The sequence below is a fragment of the Pongo pygmaeus genome, chromosome 2 (genome assembly GCF_028885625.2).
Source record: "Pongo pygmaeus isolate AG05252 chromosome 2, NHGRI_mPonPyg2-v2.0_pri, whole genome shotgun sequence".
NCBI classification, from domain to species: domain Eukaryota; kingdom Metazoa; phylum Chordata; class Mammalia; order Primates; family Hominidae; genus Pongo; species Pongo pygmaeus.
In genome coordinates this window covers 145,192,793-145,219,228 of record NC_085930.1, presented here as the reverse complement: position 1 = coordinate 145,219,228, position 26,436 = coordinate 145,192,793, and the positions used below count along the sequence as shown (strand labels likewise).

Here is a 26,436-nt window from a genome sequence, read left to right as displayed (position 1 = left end):
CGTATGTATATATCACTATTTGTTTATCCATTCACCTGTTGAAGGACATTTGAGTTGTTTCCACCTTTTGACTATTATGAATATGGCAACTTTGAACATTCGTGAACAAATACTTGTTTGAGTGCCATTTTTTGAGTCTTTGAGGTGTACATTCTTAGGAGTAGAATTGCTAGGTCATATAATAATTCTGTTTAAACTTTTTGAGGAACCACCAAACTGTTTTCCACAGTGGCTGCACCGTCTTATATTCCCACCAGAAATGTATGAGGATTCCTATTTTTCTACATCCTCAACAACACTTGTTATTTTATAGTTTTAAAAATTATAGCCATCCTACTGGGTATAAAGTGTCTAACTGTGGTTTTAATTTGTGTGCACTTAATGCCTAACGATCTTGAACCTCTTTTCATGTGCTTGTTGGACATGTCTGTATTTTGTTTGAAGAAATATACATTCAAGTCCCTTGCTCATTTTAAAATTAGATTATGTGTCTTTTTGTTGATGAGTTGTATATATTGTGCATACCAAACCCTTATCAAGTATTTAACTTCAGCTATTTTTGCCCACTCTCTAGGTTGTCTTTTTAACTTTCTTAATGATGTTTTTTGGTGCACAATAGGTTTACATTTTATTAAGTCTGATTTCTCTTCCTTTCCTTTCCTTTCCTTTCCTTTCCATTCCATTCCATTCCTTTCCTTCCCTTTCCCTTTCCTTTCTCTTCCCTTTCTCTTCCCTTTCTCTTCCCTTCCCTCCCTCCCTCCCTCCGTTCCTTCCTCATACATGTGTCAGATTTAAGGATCCATCGCCAAATTCAAGGTCATGAAGATTTACCTCTATGTTTCCTTCTAATGGCTATTGCTCACAAATCTGGAAGCTAGATTTTATATTTTATATGTAGGCTGTTAATCCATGGTTAATTTTTGTGCATGGGATGGTTTTAATTTGTATTTCTCTAATGAATGATGGTTGAGAACCATTACTGTTTTTTCTTTGAATTCTTTGTTCCTATCCTTTGCCCATTTTTCTTTTGACTACCTTTATAGTTCCTGAAAAGACATTTGACAAAATGGGTCTTAAAACATTTTTGTTAAAGGGGCATAGAAGCATATTTTCTTAATATGATTTATAAAGAAAGCACACTGTCTTTTACATCAGTAGAATATAATAAAAATCCTGACATAGACCTAAGTACCTATGAGACATTAGTAAACATATCTTAGAACATACGAAAAGAAAACATTTTTTACTTATTACAAAAGGGATTTACTAATTAAAACTATACTTAGTTACCATTTCTTTTTACCTATCAGATTGGCACAAGTTTAAAATCATAACAACATTCTGTTGTTCAGGCTGTGGCAGGGGAAAGCAGACACTGTTACATTGTGGGTTAGAATACAAATTGATAAACTCTTTCGTAAAGGTATCCAGGAATATCTACCAAATCTATATATCTGTTGACTTAACCATCCTACTTCTGGGATTTTACCTTGAATATATACCTTCAGCAGTAAGAAAATAGGTACACAAAATTAATGCAACATTATTTGTTATTGGAAAATATTGAAAACAATCCAAATGTTCATATATAAGACAGTGATTGAATGAACTGTAGTATAGCCACATGTTGGAGTTTTGTGCTACTGTAAAAAAGAATGAGGAAGACGTCTGTGAATGGATGTAGGGATTTTCCCTGTATTTTTTTTTTTTTTTTTTTTTTTTTTTTTTGAGAGTCTTATTCTGTCATCCAGGCTGGAGTGCGGTGGTGCCATCTCGGCTCACTGCAACATCTGCCGCCCGGGTTCAAGCAGTTCTCCTGCCTCAGCCTCCCAAGTAGCTGGGATTACAGACACGCACCACCATGCCCAGCTAAATTTTTTTTGTATTTTTAGTAGAGATGGGGTTTCACCGTGTTGGTCAGGCTGGTCTTGAACTCCTGACCTCATGATCCACCCGCCTTGGCCTCCTAAAGTGCTGGGATTACAGGCATGAGCCACCGTGCCTGGCTTTCCTCTGGATATATTTTTAGGGCAAAATACAAAGTGCAGAATAATATCTACAGTATGCAACTTTGTTTTTTGTTTTTTTTGTTTTTTTTTTTTTTGTAAGAAAGAAGGGAATATAATGGTTCATGTCACCAAAAAGAAATACAGGAAAGAAGAACCTGACAATCATGAGATTGGTTATGTAAAGAGCGAGAGAGAGAGAGAGAGAGAATTTGTGCGTGTGTGTGTGTGTGTGTGTGTGTCGGGAAGTTTAGAGGGAATTGAGGTGAGGGAATGATACTGAATTTGAATATAGTTTTATAGTTTTTGAATAGTCCTGACTTTTGGAGCTATCTTAATATTTCAAATCCTCAAGAAAATAAAATCAACAAAGATGGAGGGGGAATATCCTAAAATGAATACAAACAGAACAAATAACCTTTACACCATAATAACAACCACACTGAAAGGTGTAAAATTACTAACTGGTGTAACTTTGGAACTCAGTAAGTGGGCTATGAAACTAGTGGGGTCGGGGAGAAGTTTGATAAGGAGCACAATATTTACCCAGTCTCAAAATGTCTCTTTTCAAGATATCTACTATTTACAGGGTAAAATAGAAACTGCAATGTAGAAACTTGATAGGTACCACCTTAACAAATGATAAAAGCAAACATTGCAAGTTACGGAGCTAATTGCTATTATGTACTTTCTGATATGCCCTTAGAAGAACTCAACATCACTTCTGTAATATTCTTGCCAGAAGTGCATAGTCTGAATCTACTCATGAAGAAACATAAGACAAGCTTGAATTGAGTTATATTCTTCAAAATAACTATCCTGTACTCTGCAAAAAAGTCAGTGTCATGAAATAGTCAGAAATGCCGGGCGTGGTGACTCACACCTGTAATCCCAGCACTTTGGGAGGCTGAGGCGGGCAGATCACCTGAGGTCAGGAGTTTGAGACCAGGCTGGCCAGCGTGGTGAAACCCCGTCTCTACTAAGAATACAAAAATTAGCTGGGCATGGTGATAGGCACCTGCAATTCCAGCTACTTGGGAGGCTGAGGCAGGAGAATCACTTGAACCCAGGAGACAGAGGTTGTAGTGAGCCAAGATCACACCATTGCACTCCTGCCTGGGCAACAGGAGCAAAACTCTGTCTCAAAAAAAAAAAAAAGAAAAGAAATGACTCAAACTGTTCTAGCTTAGAGTAAAGAAACGTGACAGGTGGCTGCAGTGCATGATCTTAGAATTTTTTTTGGGCGGATTACCTGAGGTCAGGAGTTCAAGACCAGCCTGGTCAATGTGGTGAAACCCCATCTCTACTAAAAATACAAAAATTAGCCGGGCATGGTGGTGGGTGCCGGTAATCCCAGCTGCTTGGGAGGCTGAGGCAGGAGAATCGCTTGAGCCCAGGAGGCAGAGGTTGCAGTGAGCTGAGATTACACCATTGCACTCCAGCCTGGGCAACAGGAGCGAAACTCCGTCTGAAAAAAAAAAAAAAAAAAGAAATGACTCAGAAACTGTTGAAAGTAGACTGAAGAAACGTGACAGGTGGCTGCAGTGCATGATCTTAGGATTTCTTTTGGCATAAAGGACGTTATTGAGACACATGTGAAATCTTAATTAGTTCTGTGGATTAGAACATATATATAGTATCAATCGTTAATCTTATGCTTTGGAACATTGTACTATACTGTGGTTGTATAATAGGTTTATTTCGGGGAAATACACACTGAAATATTAAAGAGTAAAGGAATATCATGTCTGTAGCTAAACACTTAATCAGAACAAATGCATCTATATATGAAGAGTGAAAGAAGGATAAAATGGATGTAAAATGTTTACATCTGAAGAATTTGGGTGGAAGGTATTCAGAGGTTCTTTGTACTTTGCTGTCTTTTCTGTAAATCTAAAATTATGTCAAAGTACAAAAATGAAAAAAAAAAAGTTTTAACCCCAAAGCCAGCGTCATGCTCAAGGGAAACCAGTAGTCATTGTTGCTGTCAAAGAAGACAAGGATACCCAGCCTCACAACTCTTATTTAACATTATATTGGATATACAAGGCAACACATTTGGACAATAAAAAGAAGTAATTATGATCACTGTTTTTAAAATGATGTTATTCAAAATAATATTGCATGTTTAGAAAACTCAGGAGAATGAGTTTGCAAAACTATTATAAGCAATAAAATAATTCCATCATATATTGAGATACAGAATTTATAGAGAAAAATTACTATCCTGCAGCCAGTTAGAAGATTTAAAGACCCCCTTTTCAAGACAAAAGTGAGGGGAAAAATTCTTTCAGATTTACATTTCACTGTGATGGTGTAAACCAGGATAAATTTCCAGTGCATCAAGAGTTTAAGGGCAAAAACAAACAACAAATACAAAGAAAAATAATAAAAGCACTCAATGAAAACTAAGAATTCCTTTATAACCACGGAGTGGGGAAGACCTTTTTATTAACTGACTCACAATTAACTGACTCAAAATCTATAAGTTAGCAAAGATTCATAAATGACATAAGAAAACAAAAAATTTGTAAGATGGAGACACATTATAGGGAAAGTCAAACGACAAGGGACAAGTGGGGGAAATTTTTTTGTATTACAAAGGCTGCTATCTCTAATATATGTTGAGATAAGATTTGCGTTTTATAAGGACTCCTTGTCTTGCACATTAATATCCAAAATCTAGATTGGCGTTTTACTGTGTGAGCCCATTTTCCCCTAAAGCTGCATAAGAACCAAGGACCAAAAGAGTGTTTTAAAAATTGACCTAAAGTGGGAAGAGAGTAAGGAAAGGGAGGAAAAAAAAAAGTCACAATTCTCCCCCTGTCCCCACCCAAGTTCCCGACTAGAAGTGGTATCACCAACAGTGACAAAACAAAGTGGAACATCTTTTCATGAGTGAATAGTATGAACAGCTCCTCCTTCATTGGCTCCAGTATCCCTATTATCACTATTTTCTCATCTTGGCTCTTAAGCCAAGCCCTAAGGTGCAGTATTGGTTTTCTAATTTAGCTATCTCAAGTTGCATTAGCACCCATAGTTGTTTTTCTAACTCTGCTGAAACGTCTGTAGTCTCTTCATTTGAACCAGCTGGAGTGAATCCTGTTTACCATTGGAAACCTCAGAATAGGCTAACTCAATATGTAGTAGTAATAGATATATTCATTATCAATGAAGTGGGAAAAATGCAAAGGTAAAGTTGATTTAAACACTGTTGACTTAGAGTTGCATTCTAAAACTATATAAATTCATAAGTGTTTATTGGAATAAGTTATGAGAGAACTAAGAACACAGAATTATAGCATGTATTCAGGGAAGTATGCATAGCAAAATGAAGATATGTTCTCCATATATTCAAAGTATACCTTGTTGATACACGTACATATTTACTTTGGTATGTACTTAAACATAACTAATTTCAGAAATATATGGTTTTTGATAAGTAGTTTTCATTGACAGATGTGCTTATTTTTAATAATGGTTGTTGATCAAACTTGAAAGTTGGTGGTTAAAAGCAACCTTCTTTCTCAGTTGAATATAACAAGGAATGTTGCTATTTTGCTCTGCTTGTGCCTAACAGAGAAGTTCCAGATACCTCAGGGCTTTCTAGGAGTGCAGAATTGCCAGAGAATTAATCACCTAGGAGCACTTAATCTAAGAGTTCCTGAACTTAACCCAGTTCGCTGGCTAATTAGCGTCTCAGTGATTTTTTCATGGCACCTATAAGCCAAAAGAAATACCTAACAGTTCCTTTCAGGAAGTTGTTATGTCCAAACTATTTAGGTCCTCACAACTTAGTAGCCATTTAGAAAATGACATACATAATTGAAAAAAATTGTATTCATTTCTCAAATAACTGCAGTTACTTACTAATGTGTGTACAGATGTGTTGGGCATTGTATAGCTTCTCACATTTTGAAATTATCTTCATTTCCTGTTTTATATTGGTTTTTTGATAGCCCTTGTTGAAACTCAGCCTCTCAAAGATAGGGCATTATCAACAGGAATAAAGGACCAGATGTTGAGATTGCAAGTTGCCTCATGCTAATAGTTCCTGTGGTACTTGACAAATATCAAATATTGTATTGTTTTCCTTTGAATATTTAAAATATCCACATTGCCCATATCATTTTGTGTGAGTCCCTTGGGACATCTCAGTGCACAGTTTGGGCACCATGGCTTTAACAAGTGACTGACCGGGAGTTAGTGTATAAATACCTCAATTCCTTTGCCTGTCAGTGGGATCATTTTGAAGTGCATGGCCTACTCTGACTGCAGTTTCTCAAGGAGCTTAGTTAGGCTCCAGTTACCTACAATTGTAATTGGCTAGATAACATACTCTTTATTGTCTGCTTTTTTTTATTGTTATTTTTCTTTTTATTGTTTCACATCTACTGCATTACTGGTATTTTGTGGGTTGTCCTTCTAAATAAATTACTTGCACTGGCATCCTTGTTTTAGTATCTGCATCTGGGGGATAGAAACTAACAAGTACTTATATGGCTTTATTATATATTAATCAGTATTCTCTTTAGCAGTCTATTTTAATGAATTCTTATCTCCTCACCTGTACAATGTGTATGTATATATATAAATAGATAGGTAGTTCAGTGTTATCTTTCTTAAATCCTTTTAAATTGTGACATCTTATATATACAGAAGACAGAATATAAAGTGCCTTTGGCCTCTACCTGTTAGATGCCAGTAGCACATTTCTTTCTCCCTCTCCTCCAGTTGTAACAAGTAAAAATGTCTGCAAAAGTTTCCAGTGTTCAATTTTGGGAAGCAAAATTACCCCATTTTGAGAACTACTGTAAAGTATACCTTATATGAATATACCAGTTTATTTATACTTCCCATTCTTGAAGGCAATTTTTGAGTAATGTAGACAGTGTTACTAAAAGCTATCTTTCGCATATATTAATTTGATATTCATGCACAAGATGCTCTAGTTTGTGTACTGAGGGGTGGAATTCCTGGGTTATAAGATATGCAACTTTTCTGGATGATGCCAAATTTCTCTGAAGTAGTTGTTAACTTTTCATGCTTTAGTCAAGTGATGTCACAGAATTCTGATGGCTTCACATATTTTGCTCATAGATAGTATTGCCAGTATTTTTAGTTTTATGTTGTTGAGTAGGATTACAAATATCACATTGTGGTTTTAATTTATATTTCTTTGATTACTATTGAGGTGGACTACTTTGTCACATAACAGTTAACCATGAGAATTTTCTCTTGCATGAACTGCTTAAAGTCTTCTACAAATTACTGTATTGGGAGGTTAACTTTTGTCCTTTATTGTTTTGTAAGATTTTTATTTTATTTTATTTGAGACACGAGTTTTACTCTGTTTCCCAGGCTGGAATGCAGCGGCGCAATCTCGGCTCACTGCAACTTCCACCCCCAGGTTGAAGCGATTCTCCTGTTTCAGCCTCTCGAGTAGCTGGGATTACAGGCATGTGCCACCACGCCTGGCTAATTTTTGTATTTTTAGTAGAGATGGGGTTTCTCCATGTTGGTCAGGCCAGTCTCAAACTCCTGACCTCAGGTGACCTGCCCACCTTGGGCTCTGAAAGTGCTGGGATTACAGGCGTGAGCCACCGCACCTGACCAGGATTTTTTAAAAAGTGTTAATACTAATCTCCTTTGTTATATATATTGCAGCTTTCTTCTTCCATCTTGTAGCCTGCTTTTTCTCTTTTATTTAGATACATTATCCTTTGAAGGAAGGGATTTTTGTCTGTCTTTGTTCTCTTTGCATCTCTAGCACCTATAATTATTTATTGAAAGAATGAATGAACATGAGTTTTAAATTTTTAAATGTAACCAAATTTGTTTGTCTTTTCTTTTATGGCCTTTTTGTGTCGTGTTTAAGAAATTATTGACCAGGCCCTGTGGCTTATGCCTGCAGTAATAGCACTTTGGGAGGCCGAGGCAGGCGGATCACTTGAGGTCAGGTGTTCAAGACTGGCCTGGCCAACATGGTGAAACACTGTTTCTACTAAAAATAAAAAAATTGGGCATGGTGGTGGGCACCTGTAATGCCAGCTACTCAGGAGGCTGAGGCAGGAGAATCGCTTGAACCTGGGAGGCTGAGGTTACGGTGAGCCGAGCTCACACCACTGCACTCCAGCCTGGGCAACAGAGTGTGACTCCATCTCAAAAAAATAAATAAGTAAAAATAAAAATTAAAAAATTATTTACACCGTGGTCATGAAGATACTCTCCTGTTTTCTTATAAAAGCTTTCTAGTGTATGTGAAGTTTAGTTAGTTATGTATAGGTTAGTCCTTCAAATTTAGGTTTTTACGTCATCTAGATTTCAGTTTTTTAAGTATGAAAAGTCCTTCAGTTTTTCTCGATTGTACAATGACCCCATTAGCATATATGAAATATCCCTTTACAGGAGAGTCTTTTTCTGGGTTCTCTATTCTGCTAATTGGTCTCTTAGATGGAAAGCTAACTTTCTTTTCTTTTCTTTTTTTAAAATGGTGTCTCACCCTGTAACCCAGGCTGGAGTGCAGTGGTGTGATCTTGGCTCACTGCAGCCTCAACCTCCCTGGTCTTAGGTGATCCTCCCACGTTAGCTTCTCAAGTGTCTGGGACGACAGGCACACACCACCACTACATCTGGCTAATTGTTTGGTATTTTTGCAGAGTCAGGGTTTCAACATGCTGCCCAGGCTGGTCTTGAACCCCTGGATTCAAGAGTTCTGCCCGCCTCAGCCTCCCAAAGTGCTGGGATTACAGGCGTCAGCCATCGCTCCTGGCCAAAAAATTTCTTGACTAGAAACTTACTGGCTTTTGTATTTTTGTATATATTTTAGAAACTAGTTTGTGGGCCAAGCACAGTGGCTCGTGCCTGTAATCCCAGCACTTTTGTAGGTTGAAGTAGGTGAATCTCTTGAGCCCAGGGGTTGGTGTCCAGCCTGGGCAACATGGTAAAACCCTGTCTCTGCAAAAAATGCAGAAATTAGTGGGGCGTGGTGGTGTGTGCCTGTAGTCTCAGTTACTTGGGAGGCTGAGGTGAGAGGATCGCTTCAGCCCAGGAGGTGAAGGTTGCAGTGAACTATGATCACACCATTGTACTCCTGCCTGAGTGACAGAGTGAGACCCTGTCTCAAAAAAACAAACAAACAAAAAACAAATGTCAAGTGCTATCAGCAAACTTGTTGGAGTTTTAAATGGAATTATATTGAATCTGTATGTATATTGGCATTTCTCAATCTTGACACTATTGAGTTTTTGGACTGGAAAGTCTTTGTCGTGGGAAGCATTCTTGCATTGTAGGATATTTAGCAGCATCCCTGGCCTCTACTCACTGAATGTCAGTAGAACCCCATTCCTGCTTGAACAACTACTGCTGTATATCAGTGGGGATGAATTTACATTTGATAAAATAGAATCTTTCAGTTTGTGATCATTGTGTTTATTTCTGCATATATTCATCCCCTCTGTCAAGTATTTTAGAGGATTTTTTGAAGGGGATGTATGTGTGAAAAGGTCTTATACATCCGTTATTAAATTTATTTCTGGACTTTCAGCATTTAAAAATTTCATTATAAGTAACAGTTTTTTAAAAATAGAGTTTATTTTTTTAGAGCAGTTTTAGGTTTACAGAAAAGCATGTATACCACTGATATTTTAATGTAAAATTTAATATGCATTCCTAGAACGAATTCGACTTGGTCATGATATATTTTTTAAATTATTGCTAGGTTTGGTTTGCTAGTATCTTGCTTAGGGTTTTTATATCTGTATTTATCAGTGAGATTGCCTGTCCTTTTCCCGTTTCATTCTTTCCATTTCAGGTTTTGTTATGAAAACTTTGCTAATTTCACAAAATGAATTGCAAACAATACCTTCTTTTTCTGTTTTTTTTTTTTGAATTATTTCTTTCCAGAATGTTTGGTAGAATTCAAGGCATCTAGACCCTGAAGTGTTTTGTTGGATGATTTCAAGCTACTGATTCTTTTTTTTAACCATTAAATTGTATACTTGATTGATTGATTGATTGAGACAGAGTCTAGCTCTTGTCGCCCAGGCTGGAGTACAGTGCCGCAAACGCAGCTCACTGCAACCCCCACCTCCTGGGTTCAAGCGGATTCTACTACCTCAGCCTCCTATGTAGCTAGAATTACAGGTGTGAGCCACCATGCCCGGCTGTTTTTGTATTTTTAGTAGAGATGAGGTTTCACCATATTGGCCAGGCTGGTCTCAAACTCCTGACCTCCAGTGATCTGCTTGCCTTAGCTTCCCAAAGTGCTGGGATTACAGGCTTGAGCCACTGCGCCCAGTCATGATTCACTTTTTAAAAACTCATTTAGCACTATTGAGGTATTTTATTATTATCATTATTATTATTTAGAGACTCGCTATGTTTCCCAGGCTGGTTTTGAACTCCGGACTTCAAGAGATTCTCCTGCCTCAGCCTCCCAGGTAGCTAGGACTACAGGCATGCAAGACCATGCCCAGCTTCTGGTGTTTTTATTATTTTGATAAACCAGATTTTTCTAGGAAATTCTCCATTTTATCTAAATTTTAAAATTTATGTTATAAAGTTGTTTATAATATTCCATATATATTATTTATATATTTATACTATTATATATTCATATATGTATTTATATATGTATATATGTATATATTTTTATATATTCATATATATTTATATATATAAATATATTTATATATTTTTATATTTATATATATATTTATTTTATTTATATTTATATATATACATAGTGTGTGTGTGGTGTGTGTGCCTGAGTGCGTGTGCGCATATATGTATATATATAGTTGTGTATTACAGATGTCCCTTTTCATTAGTTTAATTTTAAATGTTTTCTAATTCCTAATTATAGCTTTTTCTTGACACATGGATTATTTAGAAGCATATTTCTTCTTCTTTTTTTTTTAATGGTTTTTGTTTTGTTTTATTTTTTGGGTTATTTTTTGAGATGGGGTCTCACCCAGGCTGGAGTGGAGTCATGTGATCACAGCATACTGCAGCCTGAACTCCTGAGCAGAAATGATCCTCCCACCTCAGCTTCCCAAGTAGCTGGGACCACAAGTGTGTGCCACCACACCAGCTATTTTTCTTTTTTCTTTTTTAGAGATGGGGTCGCTATGTTGCCCTGGCTACTTTTGAACTCCTGGACTCAAGCAGTCCTCCCATCTCAACCTCACAATATGCTGGGATTCAGGCATGAGCCACTGTGCCTGTTCAGAAGCATATTTTTAAATTTTCAAGCATGAGAGTTTTCTGGTTAACTTTTTGTATTGTTTTCTTCTTTAGCTTCCTTGAATTTGAGGCAAAAGGAAATGGTCTGTAATTTGCAGTCCCATTTTGTGTAGACTTGTCTCAAGGTTGTATGGTCAGTTTTTGCTAATGTTTCATGTGCCCTTAAAACTCAGGCGTATTATGCATTTTTTAGGTGTAGTATGTCCATTGTTAGCTCAGTAATTTTGTTAAAATATTTTATGTCCTTCTAATTATTGTGCTTGTTCTGATGATTACTGAGGGGGGTGTATGTTAAAATCCCACATCATGGTTATAGATTTATGTATTTTTCCTTGATTTCTTCTTAACTGCCTTTCCCCTTCCTTACCCTCCCTCCTGTGTCTATCTGTCTCTCCCTCTACTCCCTGATATGTTATTAGATGTATACAGACATCCAGCTTTTACATAACTCAATATTTTATATTTAGTGTTCCTCTTTATCTCTGGCAATACTTTTTTTTTCTCTAAAAGTCTGTTTCATTTGAATATTAATGAAACCTACCACTTTTCATGTTTTTCTGGTGTTCTATATTTTTTCCTTTTATTGTTCCTGTATCTTTTAGATGCCTCTTGTTACAACTTATAGCTGGATCGTATTTTTTTAATTCAGTCTGTCTTTTAATTGCACCATTTAGTCCCTTTTGCATTTAATACAATCACTATAATTAGTTTTGTATTGAACCAGTGGTGGTTCTTTGCCCCTCCTGTTCTATGTTTTCTTTTTCTCTTCTTTCTGGTCTTTAAATTACTTGAATACCAAAGAATTTGTCTTTCTTTTCTCTACTTCTTTGAACTTTTTGTTTTGAGACGGAGTCTCGCTCTCTTGCCAGGCTGGAGTGCAGTGGCGCGATCTTGGCTCACTGCAATCTCTGCCTCCTGGGTTCAAGCGATTCCCCTGCCTCAGCCTCCTGAGTAACTAGGACTACAGGCGCACACCACCACACGCAGCTAATTTTTTGTGTTTTAGTAGAGACAAGGTTTCACCATGTTGGCCAGGATGGTCTTGATCTCTTGACCTTGTGATCCACCTGCCTTGGCCTCCCAAAGTGCTGGGATTACAGGCATGAGCCACCACGCCTGGCCCAAAATTTAATTTTTGCTCTTTATTTCTGGTTTTCTGAGTTTCATTATTTTTTGCTGTAGGCATAGAATATATTTTGACAGGGGCAGGGGGTATTGTTTTTCATTCGTTCTAAAATTTCTTAATTGTTATCTCTAAATTTTCTTTCCATTTTATTTCTCTTCTCCTTCAGGAACTTTGTGTAAATTTGTTATACTCTCTTCTGTATATCTTTCCATATTTTTGAATTTCTGTGCAGCTTTCTGAATAATATCTCCCCCATTTTAGAGTTCTTTTACTCTTTTAATCTATGCCAATCCCTTAAGCCTTATTTCAGTTAGTGTATTGTTCATTTCTGTAAATTATAACTACTTGGTCCATGGAATTGTTCCCCTGTGGATATTCAAACTTGTATTTTTATTTTTTAACATGGTAAGTTTATTTCTTTTCTAATCTCTATCTGATAATTCTAGTATTTTAAGTCTTTGTGAGCCTGTTTCTGTGGTCTTGTTTTTGCTTGTTTTTTGCATGATGCCTTTCTTCTTGGTGTATTTTGTTGCTTTTTGTTCCAAGTTCTTTATTTCCTCTCAAATTTATTTGAATCCTAGTATTAAGTTACATTTCTCTAAGAGAGCATTTAGCATTTGCCTTACAGGTGTCCGGGGGTGCTACCAATCTAGGACCATTTGTAATTGAATAGAGAGTTTGAGATTTTCTTTCAATTATTTGTTAGAACACCAGTTTTTGATTATAACTTCTTAGATACATTTATCTCCCTCTTTGCAGTACCAGAAAAACTTAATTTTCCCCACAGTATGAGGTGATAAATTGACCCCTGGTTTAGCCTTAACCTGAAGATGTGATCCTTTGAGGCCCCACTTTATAGAGTTATTTCTTCTAGACCCTCTACCTCAGATGGCCCAGTTGAAGCAAACAGGCTTAGCAAGGGTCATCGTAGAAAAAGTGATTTCAGCATTGCTTCTATATATTGAATTTCTGCTTTTATTTATTGTCCTCCTAATATCTTCCTGCTTCATATGGCTTCAGATGATTTCAAAATGCTGTTTATATTTTATTTAGCATTTCAGGGAAAGTATTTGTATAAATAATATTGTTTACAATATCATTATCATAAACTGAACTTGTATATATAAATGTAAAGTGATTTCTCCCTCAGATGATATGTATATGTGTGTGTAAATGTAACTTGTAATGCTGAAATTTTTCAAAAACATTTTTTGTGGAAATGAATAATTTTGAAACGTTGATGCTTTTGGCATAATTTGCATATTTACTTTGTATATTGTTGTAATGTAATTTCTGCTTTCATAGGTTTTGATTTTCTTGGGCCTACTTGAGGGTTTCATTTGCTTCTTATTGTCATGGTTTTGAAAAGGCTTTCAAATGTAGGCTGACGTGCAGGTACTGTTTTAGGTAGAGTGTACAAAAAAACCACAAGTAATCCTGATGGGTTTACAGTTAAAGAAAAGCTGTTGGGTATGCAGAGAACAGGATAAAAATTATAAAATAAGAGATTGGAATATGAAGTATTTTGCCTTAATATTTTTCAATTTCAGCCTCTCTCTCTCTCAGTGTCTCTCTCTCATGTCTTTCTCTCAAATAGGCCAGGCACAGTGTGGCTCACGTCTATAATCCCAACACTTTGGGAGGCCAAGGCAGGAGGATCAGTTGAGCCCAGAAGTTTAAGACCAGCCTGGACAACATAGTAAGACCCTGTCTCTACAAAAACAGAAAAATTAGCCAGGTGTGCGCCTGTAGTCCCAGCTGCTTGGGAGGCTGGGTGGGAGGAGGCCAAGAGGTTGAGGCTGCAGTGAGTCATGATTTTGCCACTGCACTTCAGCCTGGGCAACAGAGCAAGATCCTGTCTCAAAAAAAAAAAAAAAAAAACAAACTGAGAATAGACACATGAATTATTCAGAAATTCAAAAGAGGCAGAGCAGGCTGGCTCATGCCTGTAATTCGAGCACTGTGGGAGCCCGAGGTGGGGGCATCGCTTCAGTTGAGGAGTTCTAGAGTAGCCTGGGCAACACAGAGAAACCCTATCTCTCTCCCCTCTTCCCCCTGCCGAAAAAAAAAAAAAAAAAAAAATAAGCCAGATGTGGTGATGCCTGCCTATAGTCCTAGCTTGCAGAGGTGGGAGGTGGGAGAGGTTGAGGTGGGAGGATTGCTTGATTCTGGGAGGTCAAGGCTGCAGTGAGCCAGGATTGTGCCACTGCACTCCAGCCTGGGCAACAGAGCACGCTCTCTCGCTCTCCCTCTCTCTCTCTCTCTCTCTCTCTCTCTCTCTCTCTCTCTCTCTCTCTCTCACTCTCTCTCTCTCTCTCTGTCTCTCAGAAAAAAAAAAAGGAGTTAAAAAAATTTATGTAGATACCTAAATCATCTTAAAGGAAATGAAACATAACTTCTTACCCATTAAGTGTGGGATGTGCATAGTGACTTCTAAGGAGTACAGTGTGGAAAGAGGTGGAGAAGTGTAATTTACAAAGGAGAAAACTGGCTAACACTATTGCATCTAGATGTTCATGATTAATAATCAGTAGTGTTTAGTCATACTGATAGTGACTTGATTTTATATGATGAAGATGGCAATTTCTCTCTTTACCTTCCTTCCAAAAATCCATAAACCCTGTCTAACCGTGAGAAAAGCATCAGACAGATTGAAAGACATTATATAAAATACCTGACCACTGCTTCTTAAAACCTTTGTGGTCATCAAAAACAAGTAAAGTGTGAAAATTAGAAATGGAAGTAGAGACTTTACAGATGATGTCCCAGAAATAATAAACATCATAAGAGACTACAAGGAACGACTCTACACCAATAAGTTGGATAATCTAGAATAAATGACTAAATTTCTGGAAACATACAACCTATCAAGACTGAGTTATGGAGAAAAAGAAAAGCTGGGCCAGGCGCGGTGGCTCACACCTGTAATCCCAGCAATTTTTGAGGCTGAGGCAGGTGGATCACGAGGTGAGGAGATCAAGACCATCCTGGCTAACACGGTGAAACCCCATCTCTACTAAAAATACAAAAAATTAGCCAGGCATGGTGGTGGGCACCTGTAATCCCAGCTACTCGGGAGGCTGAGGCAGGAGAATGGCGTGAATCTGGGAGGTGGAGCTTGCGGTGAGCCAAGATCGCGCCACTGTACTCCAGCCTGGGCGACAGAGTGAGACTCTGTCTCAAAAAAAAAAAAAAGCTGGACAGACCTATAACCAGTGGGCGGATTGGGAGAACAAAGAAAAGTCCCAGGATCATTTGGCTTCACTGGTGACTTTTGCCAAACGTTTAAAGAATTAATGCCAATTCTCAGTCTTTTCCAAATAATTGATGAGGATGGAACGCTTGTAAACCCATTTTATGTGGGCAGCATTACTCTTATACCAAAGCCGGGCAAAGACATCACAAAAAAAGATACCACGAAAAGAAAAAGGCCAGTATAGATCCCTCTTGAGTATATATGCAAAAAATCCTAAACAAAAGACTAGCAACCAAATTTAACAGCATATTAAATCACCAAATGAAAGTCAATTAATATGGTATGCCACATTAACAGAATGAAGGATAAAAATCACTTTGTCATCTCAGTAGATGCCAGACAAAGAGTTTTATAAAATCCAGCACGCTTTTCACATTAAAAGGAAAAACTCAGCAAACTAGGAATAGAGGAAAGTAGAACACAATAATGGCCATATATACAAAGCTTATTGCTAACATATTCTATGGTGAAAATCTAAAAGCTTTTTCTGTAAGATCAGGAACAAGGTGAGGATGCCCACTCTCACCACTTCTATTCTGTTTATTACCAGAAATTCTGCCCAGAGCTGTTAGGCAAGCAAAAAAAAAAACGGAAGAAGTGAAATTGTTTCTGTTAACAGATGACATAATCTTATATATAGAAAACCAGGCTGGGCATGGTGGCTCATGCCTGTAATCTCAGCACTTTGGGAGGCTGAGGCAGGCAGATCACCTGAGGTCAGGAGTTCAAGACCAGCCTGGCCAACATGGTGAAACCCTGTCTCTACTAAAAATCAGCCAGAATGGTGGCGGGTGCCTGTAATCCCAGCTACTCAGGAGGCTGAGGCAGGAGAATCGCTTGAACCTGGGAGACGGAGGTTGCAGTGAGCCGAGATTGTACCATTGCACTCCAGCTTGGGTGACAAGTGTGAAACTCTGTCTCAAGGGGGAAAAAAAAAGGAAAACTGTAATTATTCCACAAAAATGTTACAATTCATGAATCAATTCAGCAACGTAACAGGATGCAACATCAACATATAAATTTAGTTGCATTTCTATACATTAACAATGAACTTACTGAAAGAAAATTAGGAAAACATTCCAATTTACAATAGCATAAGAAAGAATAAAATACTTGGGAATAAACTTGAGGTGTTATTAGTCCATTCCCACTGCTGTAAAGAAATATCTGAGACCGAGTAATTTATAAAGTAAAGAGGTTTAATGTTTACGATTTTGCAGGCTGTAGAGGAAGCATGGCTAGGAAGGCCTCAGGAAACATACAATCATGGCAGAATCAGAAGGGAAAGCAGGCACGTCTTCACATGGCCAGAGCAGGAGGAAGAGAGGGAGGAGAGGTACTATATACACTTTGAAACAACCAGATCTCATGATGGTTCACCTACTATCATGAAAACAACACCAAAAGGGAAATCCATCTGATGTGTATGGGATCTCTATACTATCTTTGTAACTTTTCTGTTAGTCTAAAACTATCCTAAAATAGAAAGCATATTTTTTTAAAAATGCTATAGGAATTCAGTTAAGAAAAATTCCTTGCGACTGAAATACTAAACCCAACCAGTTCTTTTCCTCACATACATAAAAGTTTTGTAAAATGAAAAATAGGTATTGTAGGCAAAAGATGAGTTGAGAAAGTCTTAGTGGCACCTGAAAAAAGTTGTGAGAGACGTCAAAGTATACTCGAGATTATCTGGGACCCCTAGTGACATAGCTTTGAAGCACAGGTTGAAGAAACAGGACTTGATCATTTATGCAGTCTGGTAAGAAACTGTCAAAGAATCTTAAATAGTTTCAAATATTTAAATCTTAAATTATGTAACTGGAGCCAATTATGCAATGTCATCTATAAACAAGGTACTTGATAAAACTTTTTGCTCTATAATTTATGGATTTGTATACAATGTGGGCAGCTTCCCTGTGCTTTTCCCCCTGAATTTAGAAATGAAAGCTGGCTCTCCCTATATCAGATTATTTCACTCATGGCCTCATTAATTAGAAAGGAGAAGAGTTCAGCCTTTTCTACTCTCCGTTTTCTACTCCTTGCTTTCCCATACCATGCGATGAAAGGTAACAATCTTCTCTAGAATTACTTTTTATTGTTATCATTTTATTTCTCCCTTTAGTTCCCTGTGACTAATATTTTTTGGTTGACATTTTGTCTCTAATGCGTAATTTTTGCCTGAGTTCTCAATTTTCTTTAATAATATCCTGAAAATTTTGGGACTTTCTCTACAAAAATACATAGACATGAATTTTCATATGTTTTAAAATGGTTCATAGGTACTTTGGAATCCATGTGCCACAGGTCAAGAAACCCTGCCTATCTTGAATCTTATTAATAGTCGTAATAGAACTGAGGTGGCAGACAGACATTATTTTTCTTACAGTCATTTATTCTAAGTCTTACGTGAACAACATTAGCACTGATATGAACTTATTTTAATAGTTCTTGAAGATACGGTGAAAATACTTTGGACATCTTTGAACAGTTCTATAGCTCTAGCTAGGATAGTGCTTGCTTTTGGCCCTGGGCTATACTAGCATGGCTCAAACAAGCTCTACAATTTGATATTCTAGTATTTGGTAAAGTTTCTCTGTTCTTGGTGTAGATGGACTGCATCCTGTGCAGTCTTGAAAGATTAGTTAACCGGTACTTACATGTTATGTGCCAAGGTGTGATTTTTAAAAACATTTACTTTAATATTTTACTTATCTTTTGTATTTAGAAAGGAAAAAATACATTAGTTTTTTTTCCTCCCCCACAAGGACTGTTATAAAGTGAAGGCTGCCATCTAGAGACAGACTCATCATTGGAGATGTAATCACAGCAATTTCTGTTTTCAAGGCATTTAAAAAAATTTATAAGTATCAAAAATGTATCTTTATTCATAATAATTTGTGAGGGTTTTTTTTTCATTTTTGCACATACTATTTAGACAGATCGCATGCATCCCAAGATATTTACGATTAAGCTTGAAAGGTATCAAAGTGTCTCTTTACCTCTCCCCCAGACCCCCTCCTCAAATCTTGAAAAAGACTCTTAAATGTAGTCACTGCATAACAGTTCTACATTTCTGGTGTACTGATATTTGTTTAGTGAATCCTTCTGAGTTTTAGTAGACTCAACATTTCTTCTCCTTTCCTGACTCAGATTTTTTCTAGCAATACATCCATATTTATATCTAGTCTTGATTTACAGTTTGCTCTTTATCAGGCTAGGTTATGTAAAAATGAAACAACAAATGGCCAGGCACGGTGGCTCACGCCTGTAATCCCAGCAGTTTGGGAGGCCGAGGTGGGTGGATCATGAGGTCAGGAGTTCGAGACCAGCCTGGTCAACATGGTGAAACCCTGTCTCTACTAAAAATACAAAATTTATTGTGTTTTTAGTAGAGAATAATTACATGTGGTGACGCGCGCCTGTAATCCCAGCTACTCAGGAGACTGAAGCAGGAGAATCACTTGAACCCAGGAGTCTGAGGTTGCAGTCAGCTGAGATCGCGCCATTGCACTCCATCTTGGACAGCAGAGCGAGACACAATCTCAAAAAAAAAGAAATAAAAAGTTAGATGACAATAAAAATGATCCTGTCATATGCTTGGATTATCTCTAGTACATAACTAGATTACATTTTATTTATTAAGGCACTATAATCCACTCTGTAAAAGAAAAGCTTTAAAATGATTTATACATGGAGCAGTTACTTAGAAAGCATCTACTATTTGGAAGGCTCTTTTGCTAAGTGTGTTAGACAGTATTAGTGTATTTCAACCATGCTTAGACTTCAGTAATTTGAGGTAAGCAAGAATGGTGTGTCATAAAAGCTATAAACTTTTTTTTTTTTTTTTTTTTGAGTCTTGCTCTGTCATCCAGGCTGGAGTACAGTGGTGCAATCTCAACTTACTGCAACCTCAGCCTCCCAGGTTCCAGAGATTCTTGTGCCTCAGCCTCCTGAGTAGCTGGGATTACAGGCATGTGCCACCCACACCCGACTGTTTTTTTTGTGTTTTTAGTAGAGATGATGTCTTGCCGTGTTGCCCAGGCTGGTCTCAAACGCTTGATCTTAAGCAGTCTGCCCACCTCAACCTCCCAAAGTGCTGGGATTATAGGTGTAAGCCACCACGCATGGCCAAAAGCTATTATTAATATAAACTTAAAAGAGCATTGTGTTATATTTGGATAAATTGTTTCACTGCTGAGTAAAGTTCTGTCTACTTTCAATCTTCTACGTACTTGTGTACTTAGTTGGAGGGATGTATAGAAGGCTTGGAATTTATGCCCTGGCTGACATCATAGAATAGAGGAGGAGGAGAATTGAAAATGACTGAGGAGGGACAGGGTTGAAACATTTCTCTAAACTGTGTGGTTCATATATATGAGGATAAGAAAGTTTGCTGGGTCCTTCTTGACTTTTCTGATAATTTACTTCTTCATTGTCTTAACTTACCCCTGTGATAGGTACTAGGTATTTTGAACGGGGTGTTTAGTGCTGTTGGACCTGATATGTCTACTCTGGAGGTGGATGCTATAGGTCTAGGTGATGGGAAAACCACTGGAATTACTTTCCCTGGTTTTGGGATAAAAGAGGTAGCTCGTCTCTTCAAACAGTATTTGAATCTGTGCATACATAGGAATCTGACTTCCTGTAGAACTCAACTTAGGAACTGGAGCTTTTAGCTTGCTTCCAAAATGGGCATGATAATGTATCAAAAAAAAAAATGAATGCCCAAAGTAGGAGAGTCTAATACTGAGTATCTTTTATGTTACAGGTGCAATGCCAAATACTTTACATTTGTTATCTCATTTAATTCTCTTATCATCCTTATTCATTTGTTTGAATGCTTCCCATGTGCTAAGTAATGTTCCAGGCAGTAGCAGTTAGAACATTGAAGAAAAGCTCTCTGCTCTGCAGTGATATTATCACCACTTAAAAGATTAGAAATCCTAGTTTCATAGAGACTAAGTGACTTTTCTTGTGTCCCATATCCGGTAACTGATGGAGCTGAGAAACCCTACTATGTCTTATTCTAAAGACATTGAGCCACTCTAGGATGACTTATTTCCTGAGGCTTCTGATGTATGTTTTAATCACTGCAACTACAATTACAGTCTGTTTTTATTGTTGTCTATATAGATATTTATACAAGAGTGTGTTTTCCAGCCTTATATTCCATCTTTTGTGCCCTGTGATAGCAGATAACAAAAACACAGTATTTCTGGCAAACTTGTGTTAAGGATTCTTATTCTTGCCTTCTACTGAGTGCATATTGATAAGGACTATACAAATGCCTGATAGTGTTTAAGAGCAGTGTCTTTCAGTTTAGTTTTTTATATTTTATTTTTTATTTGAAATGTATTTATTCATAATTTTGTTTGGGTAATATATTCAAGTAGTTCAAATTTTTAAAGTGCAAAAAGTATGAATATAGTCTCCCTTATTTTTCTAAACCTCAACTGCCCATTTATCTTTCCTGGAGGCAACCAGTTTTACTAGAGTATCTTTCTAGAAATATTTTAATGTATGTTCAATCAAATATATTTCAATATCCATTCTTTTTTGTGTTTGAATATATCCTATAGATCTTTCCATATCAGTCATAGATAGCTTATTTTTTGATAGCTCCATCTATAGTTTTGATAGATTCCATTGACTGAGAGTCAATAAAGAGTAGTGGTTAGTCATAGCAGCCAGTCTGCCTGCATGTAAACCATGGATCTGATACCGGGAAACTTTTTTTGCAAGTTGCTAAACCTCTAGATGCCTCTTGTCTCAGAAATAATAGTACATTCTTCATAAGGTTGTTGTAAAGATTAAATGTATAAGCATCAAGTGCCTCGGAGATAGTAAGCACCCAAACGTTAGCTGCCACCACCATCGTCATTAATATCACCTTTTTATTTATTTCATCTGATCTTTATGAGCATATAGGCTTTCTTTCCTTTTTTTTTTTTTTTTATTACAAACAGTGCTTCAGGGTTAACCTTTTACATTCATTACTTTGCACATGTGTTAGTGGATGTTTTGCTACAGGTACAATCTGTGGATCAAAGAGTATGTAAATTTGTAGTTTTGGCACACATTACCAAACTGCATACCATAGAGATTGTACCAAATTATATACTTTTATCAGCAATTTAACATAATTTAAACTATCTAGAACTTTATGGTAGATTTCTGATGTTGTGTCTAATTATGGAATTATTTATAGTTAAAAATGGCAATTTCAAAATTCTTCCTTTTCCTTCTTAGGAGTACTGTCGTGTCAGAAGGGCCTGATCAAACAACATTTTATGTTTTAATATAAAATATATGTTGGAAGGTTATTCTTTTGGGATTCTCACAGATAACTTGTTAATGCTTGAGAGAGTGGAAATTGATCTGAAAGATTAATTGAAAGATTAATGTAAAATCTGTTGTTCCACAGGTACTGTGAGAATAGAGATGTTTCGAAATATGCAGAATGCAGAAATCATCAGAAAAATGACTGAAGAATTTGATGAGGTATACCATTCCAATATTCATACAAATTGCTTACTTATACTTTCACATGATGAATATGTTTATTATCTCAGGTTTTGTTTTGATTTGATGTTTAGTGTAACTGAAAATCTATTTTTTAATTATGTATGATAATCTATGGTACTAATTCCAAAGTTAATGATCTTTGGAGATTTGATTATGTTGTGTGGAGTATTGAATAATTACTGGCAGGATAAGAAAATTAGTGATATGAGGTAAAAGTAGATTCTTGATATTTATTTTGAAGACCATCTCAAATTCCCAAATTTATAAATGCATCTCCAACAGTTTTCTGTTTGTGGAATGCTAGTTGCATTAAATGCTTTAAAGGGAAAACGGTTTGGAGGTCAGTGAATTCTAAGCAGGACCACATATTATACCTGTCCCAGAGATTATAAAATCACATTATGTTATTTAAGATTCCAAGACATCCTAATTAAGAAAAGCCCTGCTTACACTTCATTTAACCCAGAATTTCCCAAAATTATTTTACATGGAAATTCTCCCAAAACCCTGGTGTGTGTGTGTGTGTGTGTGTGTGTGTGTGTGTGTGTGTCTGTGTGTCTGTGTGTGTCTGTGTGTGTCTGTGAATGTTAAGCTTCTATTTGGGACACTCTACTTGAAAGTATTCTTATTTTTATTTAGAATACATGTTTTCTTTGCTTGGCTTCACAAATTAATCACTTTTCTCATTTTCACAGAAATACTCTCTTGAGCAGTTTTACACTGATTGTAAATGCTGAAACATTTCCACAGTTTTATTTCTGTATTGTATTTATGGTGAAATGAATTTATATTATGTATTAGGCTACCATTAATTCCAGTTTTAACAATCTGCCTTTTGATTTAAATAACATTTCTATTTTTGGTATGTGTTTCTTTTTCTTGACTTTCAGCACTAAAATATTGGTTGTTTTCTAGGTCTGCTCTTTGACAGGGAGTGGGCACGGGGTTTTATTATTATTAATTTTAACTTGGAAAAAGTAATACAAACACATATGTTAAGACAAACAGTGTGTGACCCGGGTATTGGGATTTTTGAAAGTTCATCAGGTGATTCTAATATATACCAAAGCTTGGGAACTACTGGTTTAAAGAAAATTAAAAGAAAGCCAAGAATTAACTTAGTAAAACTCTTCACGTATGAAAATAGAATGAGATAAAAACAGAAATAAAAACACTGTGAAAATAACAAGAAAGCATTACTTTTGTTTTAGGATTATTAAATAACTAGAAGTTGAGAAATTCAGGAAAATAAATATATAGGTGTTCTTTTTTTTTTTTTTTTTTTTTTTTTTTTTTTTGAGACACAGTTTCACTCTGTCTCCCAGGCTGGAGCGCAGTGGCATTGTCTCAGCTTACTTTAACCTCTACCTCCCCGGCTCAAGCAGTTCTCATGCCTCAGCCTCCCAAGTAGCTGGGATTACAGGGGTGTGCCACCACGCCCAGCTAATTTTTGTATTATTAGTAGAGACAGGGTTTCTCCATGTTGTCCAGGCTGATCTGGAACTCCTGACCTCAGGTGATCCAACCACCTCAACCTCCCAAAGTGCTAGAATTATAGACATGAGCCACCATGCCCGGCCAAATATATACTTAAAAGAAAATACTGCTGTAAATATTGTTAACTATTATGGTATGTTTAAGGAATAGTAAACTATTAAGAAAAGTAAGAATGAGTTACGTTGCAAGGGAAATTACTGAAAAGGCATTTCATATACCTAAATATATTTTCTCGCAATATTTGAGATGATCAGCTTAATCAAAGAAGACTTTTTTAAAATCACCATTCAAGTTTTTTTTTGTTTGATAGTAAAGTAACACAGTTTGATTGTGATATGAAGGTATTTAAAGTGAAAATACTTACTAGATATTTGAGGCTATCCATTTTATCTTCTGTCACTTGAGGAAGATATTATTCCTTATGTTACTGTGTATATACCTGAGAAACTTGGTTTAAATGCATGTATATTGTGAAATATAACTTGTTTTAAGAAGTTTATTACGTTTTTTTCTTCAAAAAACTATATATGTCATTTGGTTTTCTGGGAGTTGAGGAGGTTAGCTTTATTAAATTGTATTTTTTAATATTCTAAAAGATCTGATGACAAGAACCATTGAATCCCAAGAGTCTAGAACAGTGTCTAATTCTCAAGGAATAATCATTTAAATTTTATTAAAATTAATATATTGTATTACAGCAAAGTAAGGTAAAGGTGAGATGAGTTAGTTTGAAGCTGTTAAGATTTTTAGTAAAGTGCTCTAAAAGTAAGTTGTTGCCTGAGAAGTACACTTTGGTTCCTATTCTTTGTTACAAACAGATTATTACAATGTTGGTTAATAATCTTATTAAAATACCTGTAAATCTGCACATAGCCAGCAGTGCTTTGTGATTGTAATGTCAACCTAATTTAAAAATAAATTATTTCCCAGAGCAATCTGTGGGCTGTTCAGTCAATACATACACTTCGCTCTTGATAGAGCTAGCTGTAGAAAGCTAAAGCAAATTGATATTTCTTCCCCACATTTTTGGAATTGCACCTTCATATGTAAAGTCTTTGGTATGTTTCCAAGGTCAGATTGCATAGTTTTCATGTTTTAAGTATGACTTTTATGTAGGGAAATTTTTATAACAAAACACATTTAATGTATTCATTTAGTGCCTTTAATTCTTGCTTGTTCTTTTGCATTACATTGATAAATTGTGTGATTTTTGCGTATTGTGCTCTTCTCCCATGATAACTTACCTTGCAGATTTTTTCTCTTTTCCTATCTAATCGTATGTACTTCTCTGAATTTATCCATTTCAGCATTTATTTAATCAAAGGATTAACATCATTAATAAGTATAAAAATGGTTAAATAGTATACAAACTGAGAAAAGGAAATATTACACATATGATAGGGGAAAGCTCAAATTATCTCCAGTCCCAAGTTAAAGTCTCTAAATTGAATTGTTTCAATTGTATATCCCATCACTAAAACTTTTTTTTTTTTTTTTTTTTTTTTTGAGACGGAGTCTGGCTCTGTCGCCCAGGCTGGAGTGCAATGATGCAATCTCGGCTCACTGCAAGCTTGGCCTCCTGGGTTCACGCCATTCTCCTGCCTCAGCCTCCCGAGTAGCTGGGACTACAGGCTCCTGCCACTACGCCAGGCTAATTTTTTGTATTTTTAGTAGAGATGGGGTTTCACCGTGTCAGCCAGGATGGTCTTGATCTCCTGACCTCGTGATCCGCCTGCCTCGGCCTCCCAAAGTGCTGGGATTACAGGCGTAAGCCACCACTCCCCGCCACTAAAACATTTTTTAAACTATAATCCTAATAGTGAAAACCTGTGATAAGCCTCCTCTCTCTTCACCATGCTCCTTTTCAGAGGGCCAGAGTTTTTAACGTACGAGAGGAGTGCTTAAGAAGTAACTGTGGTGGCCAGGCATGGTGGCTCACGCCTGTAATCCTAGCACTTTGGGAGGCCAAGGTGGGTGGGTCACCTGAGGTCAGGAGTTCAAGAACAGCTAGGCCAACATGCTGAAACCCTGTCTCTACTAAAAATACAAAAATTTGCCAGGAGTGATGGCACATGCCTGTAATTTCAATTACTGGAGTGGCTGATGCAGGAGAATCGCTTGAATCTGGGAAGTGGAGGTTGCAGTGAGCTGAGATCCCACTACTGCATTCCAGCCTGGGCAACAGAGTGAGATTCTCTCTCTCAAAAAGAGTAACTATGTGGTGATTATTTGAGACCTTCTTAGTTCTGAACTACATCTATTTTCTAAATGTCTTATAAATAGTAAATACATGAAAAGATTTCTTCCTTCCACCTTGGGTAATCAGAAGACTGAGTGTATACCCTTGTGTGTTTATTAAAGTATACTTTGCAGCATATGCATATTTATTAATAGAATTAAATGTATATAGTATTGCGCTATCATTTGTGTAAAAGTAATTTTAATGGACAGATAAAGAAGACAAACTATTTCATACTATTCTGATCAAAATACTGTGATCACACAGCGGTTTTCAAATATCACAGGCTAATAACTGAAGACTCAGTATTTATTTAGACATGGTTCTAATGTTAGTAATGGGTCTATATCTTTATTTTTAATAGTCTTCTTAATAATTTAAAGTTTTCAAGGTCATTTTCTTATATCATTAGATTTTCATGGCTTTACTTTTATAGTGGACTAAGATGAATGTGTGCAAGGAGTGACAGTGCCACCACATTTCTTATTTTCTTATGATCACATGCGCAGGTTTTTGTTGTTTCAGTTTTCTTGAAAAA

The 26,436-nt window shown here is 36.5% G+C and overlaps 1 protein-coding gene across 10 annotated transcripts in view; it reads left to right on the top strand.

The window, feature by feature from the left end:
- STAG1 (STAG1 cohesin complex component) overlaps positions 1-26,436 on the top strand; it is a 406,778-nt gene that overhangs the window by 186,491 nt on the left and 193,851 nt on the right. For all 10 annotated transcript variants that reach the window (XM_054482540.2, XM_063662185.1, XM_063662190.1 and 7 more), the window contains one exon: positions 22,062-22,138. In XM_054482540.2, coding sequence (XP_054338515.1) covers positions 22,062-22,138 — 77 coding nt within the window. The remainder of the gene's footprint in view (positions 1-22,061; positions 22,139-26,436) is intronic.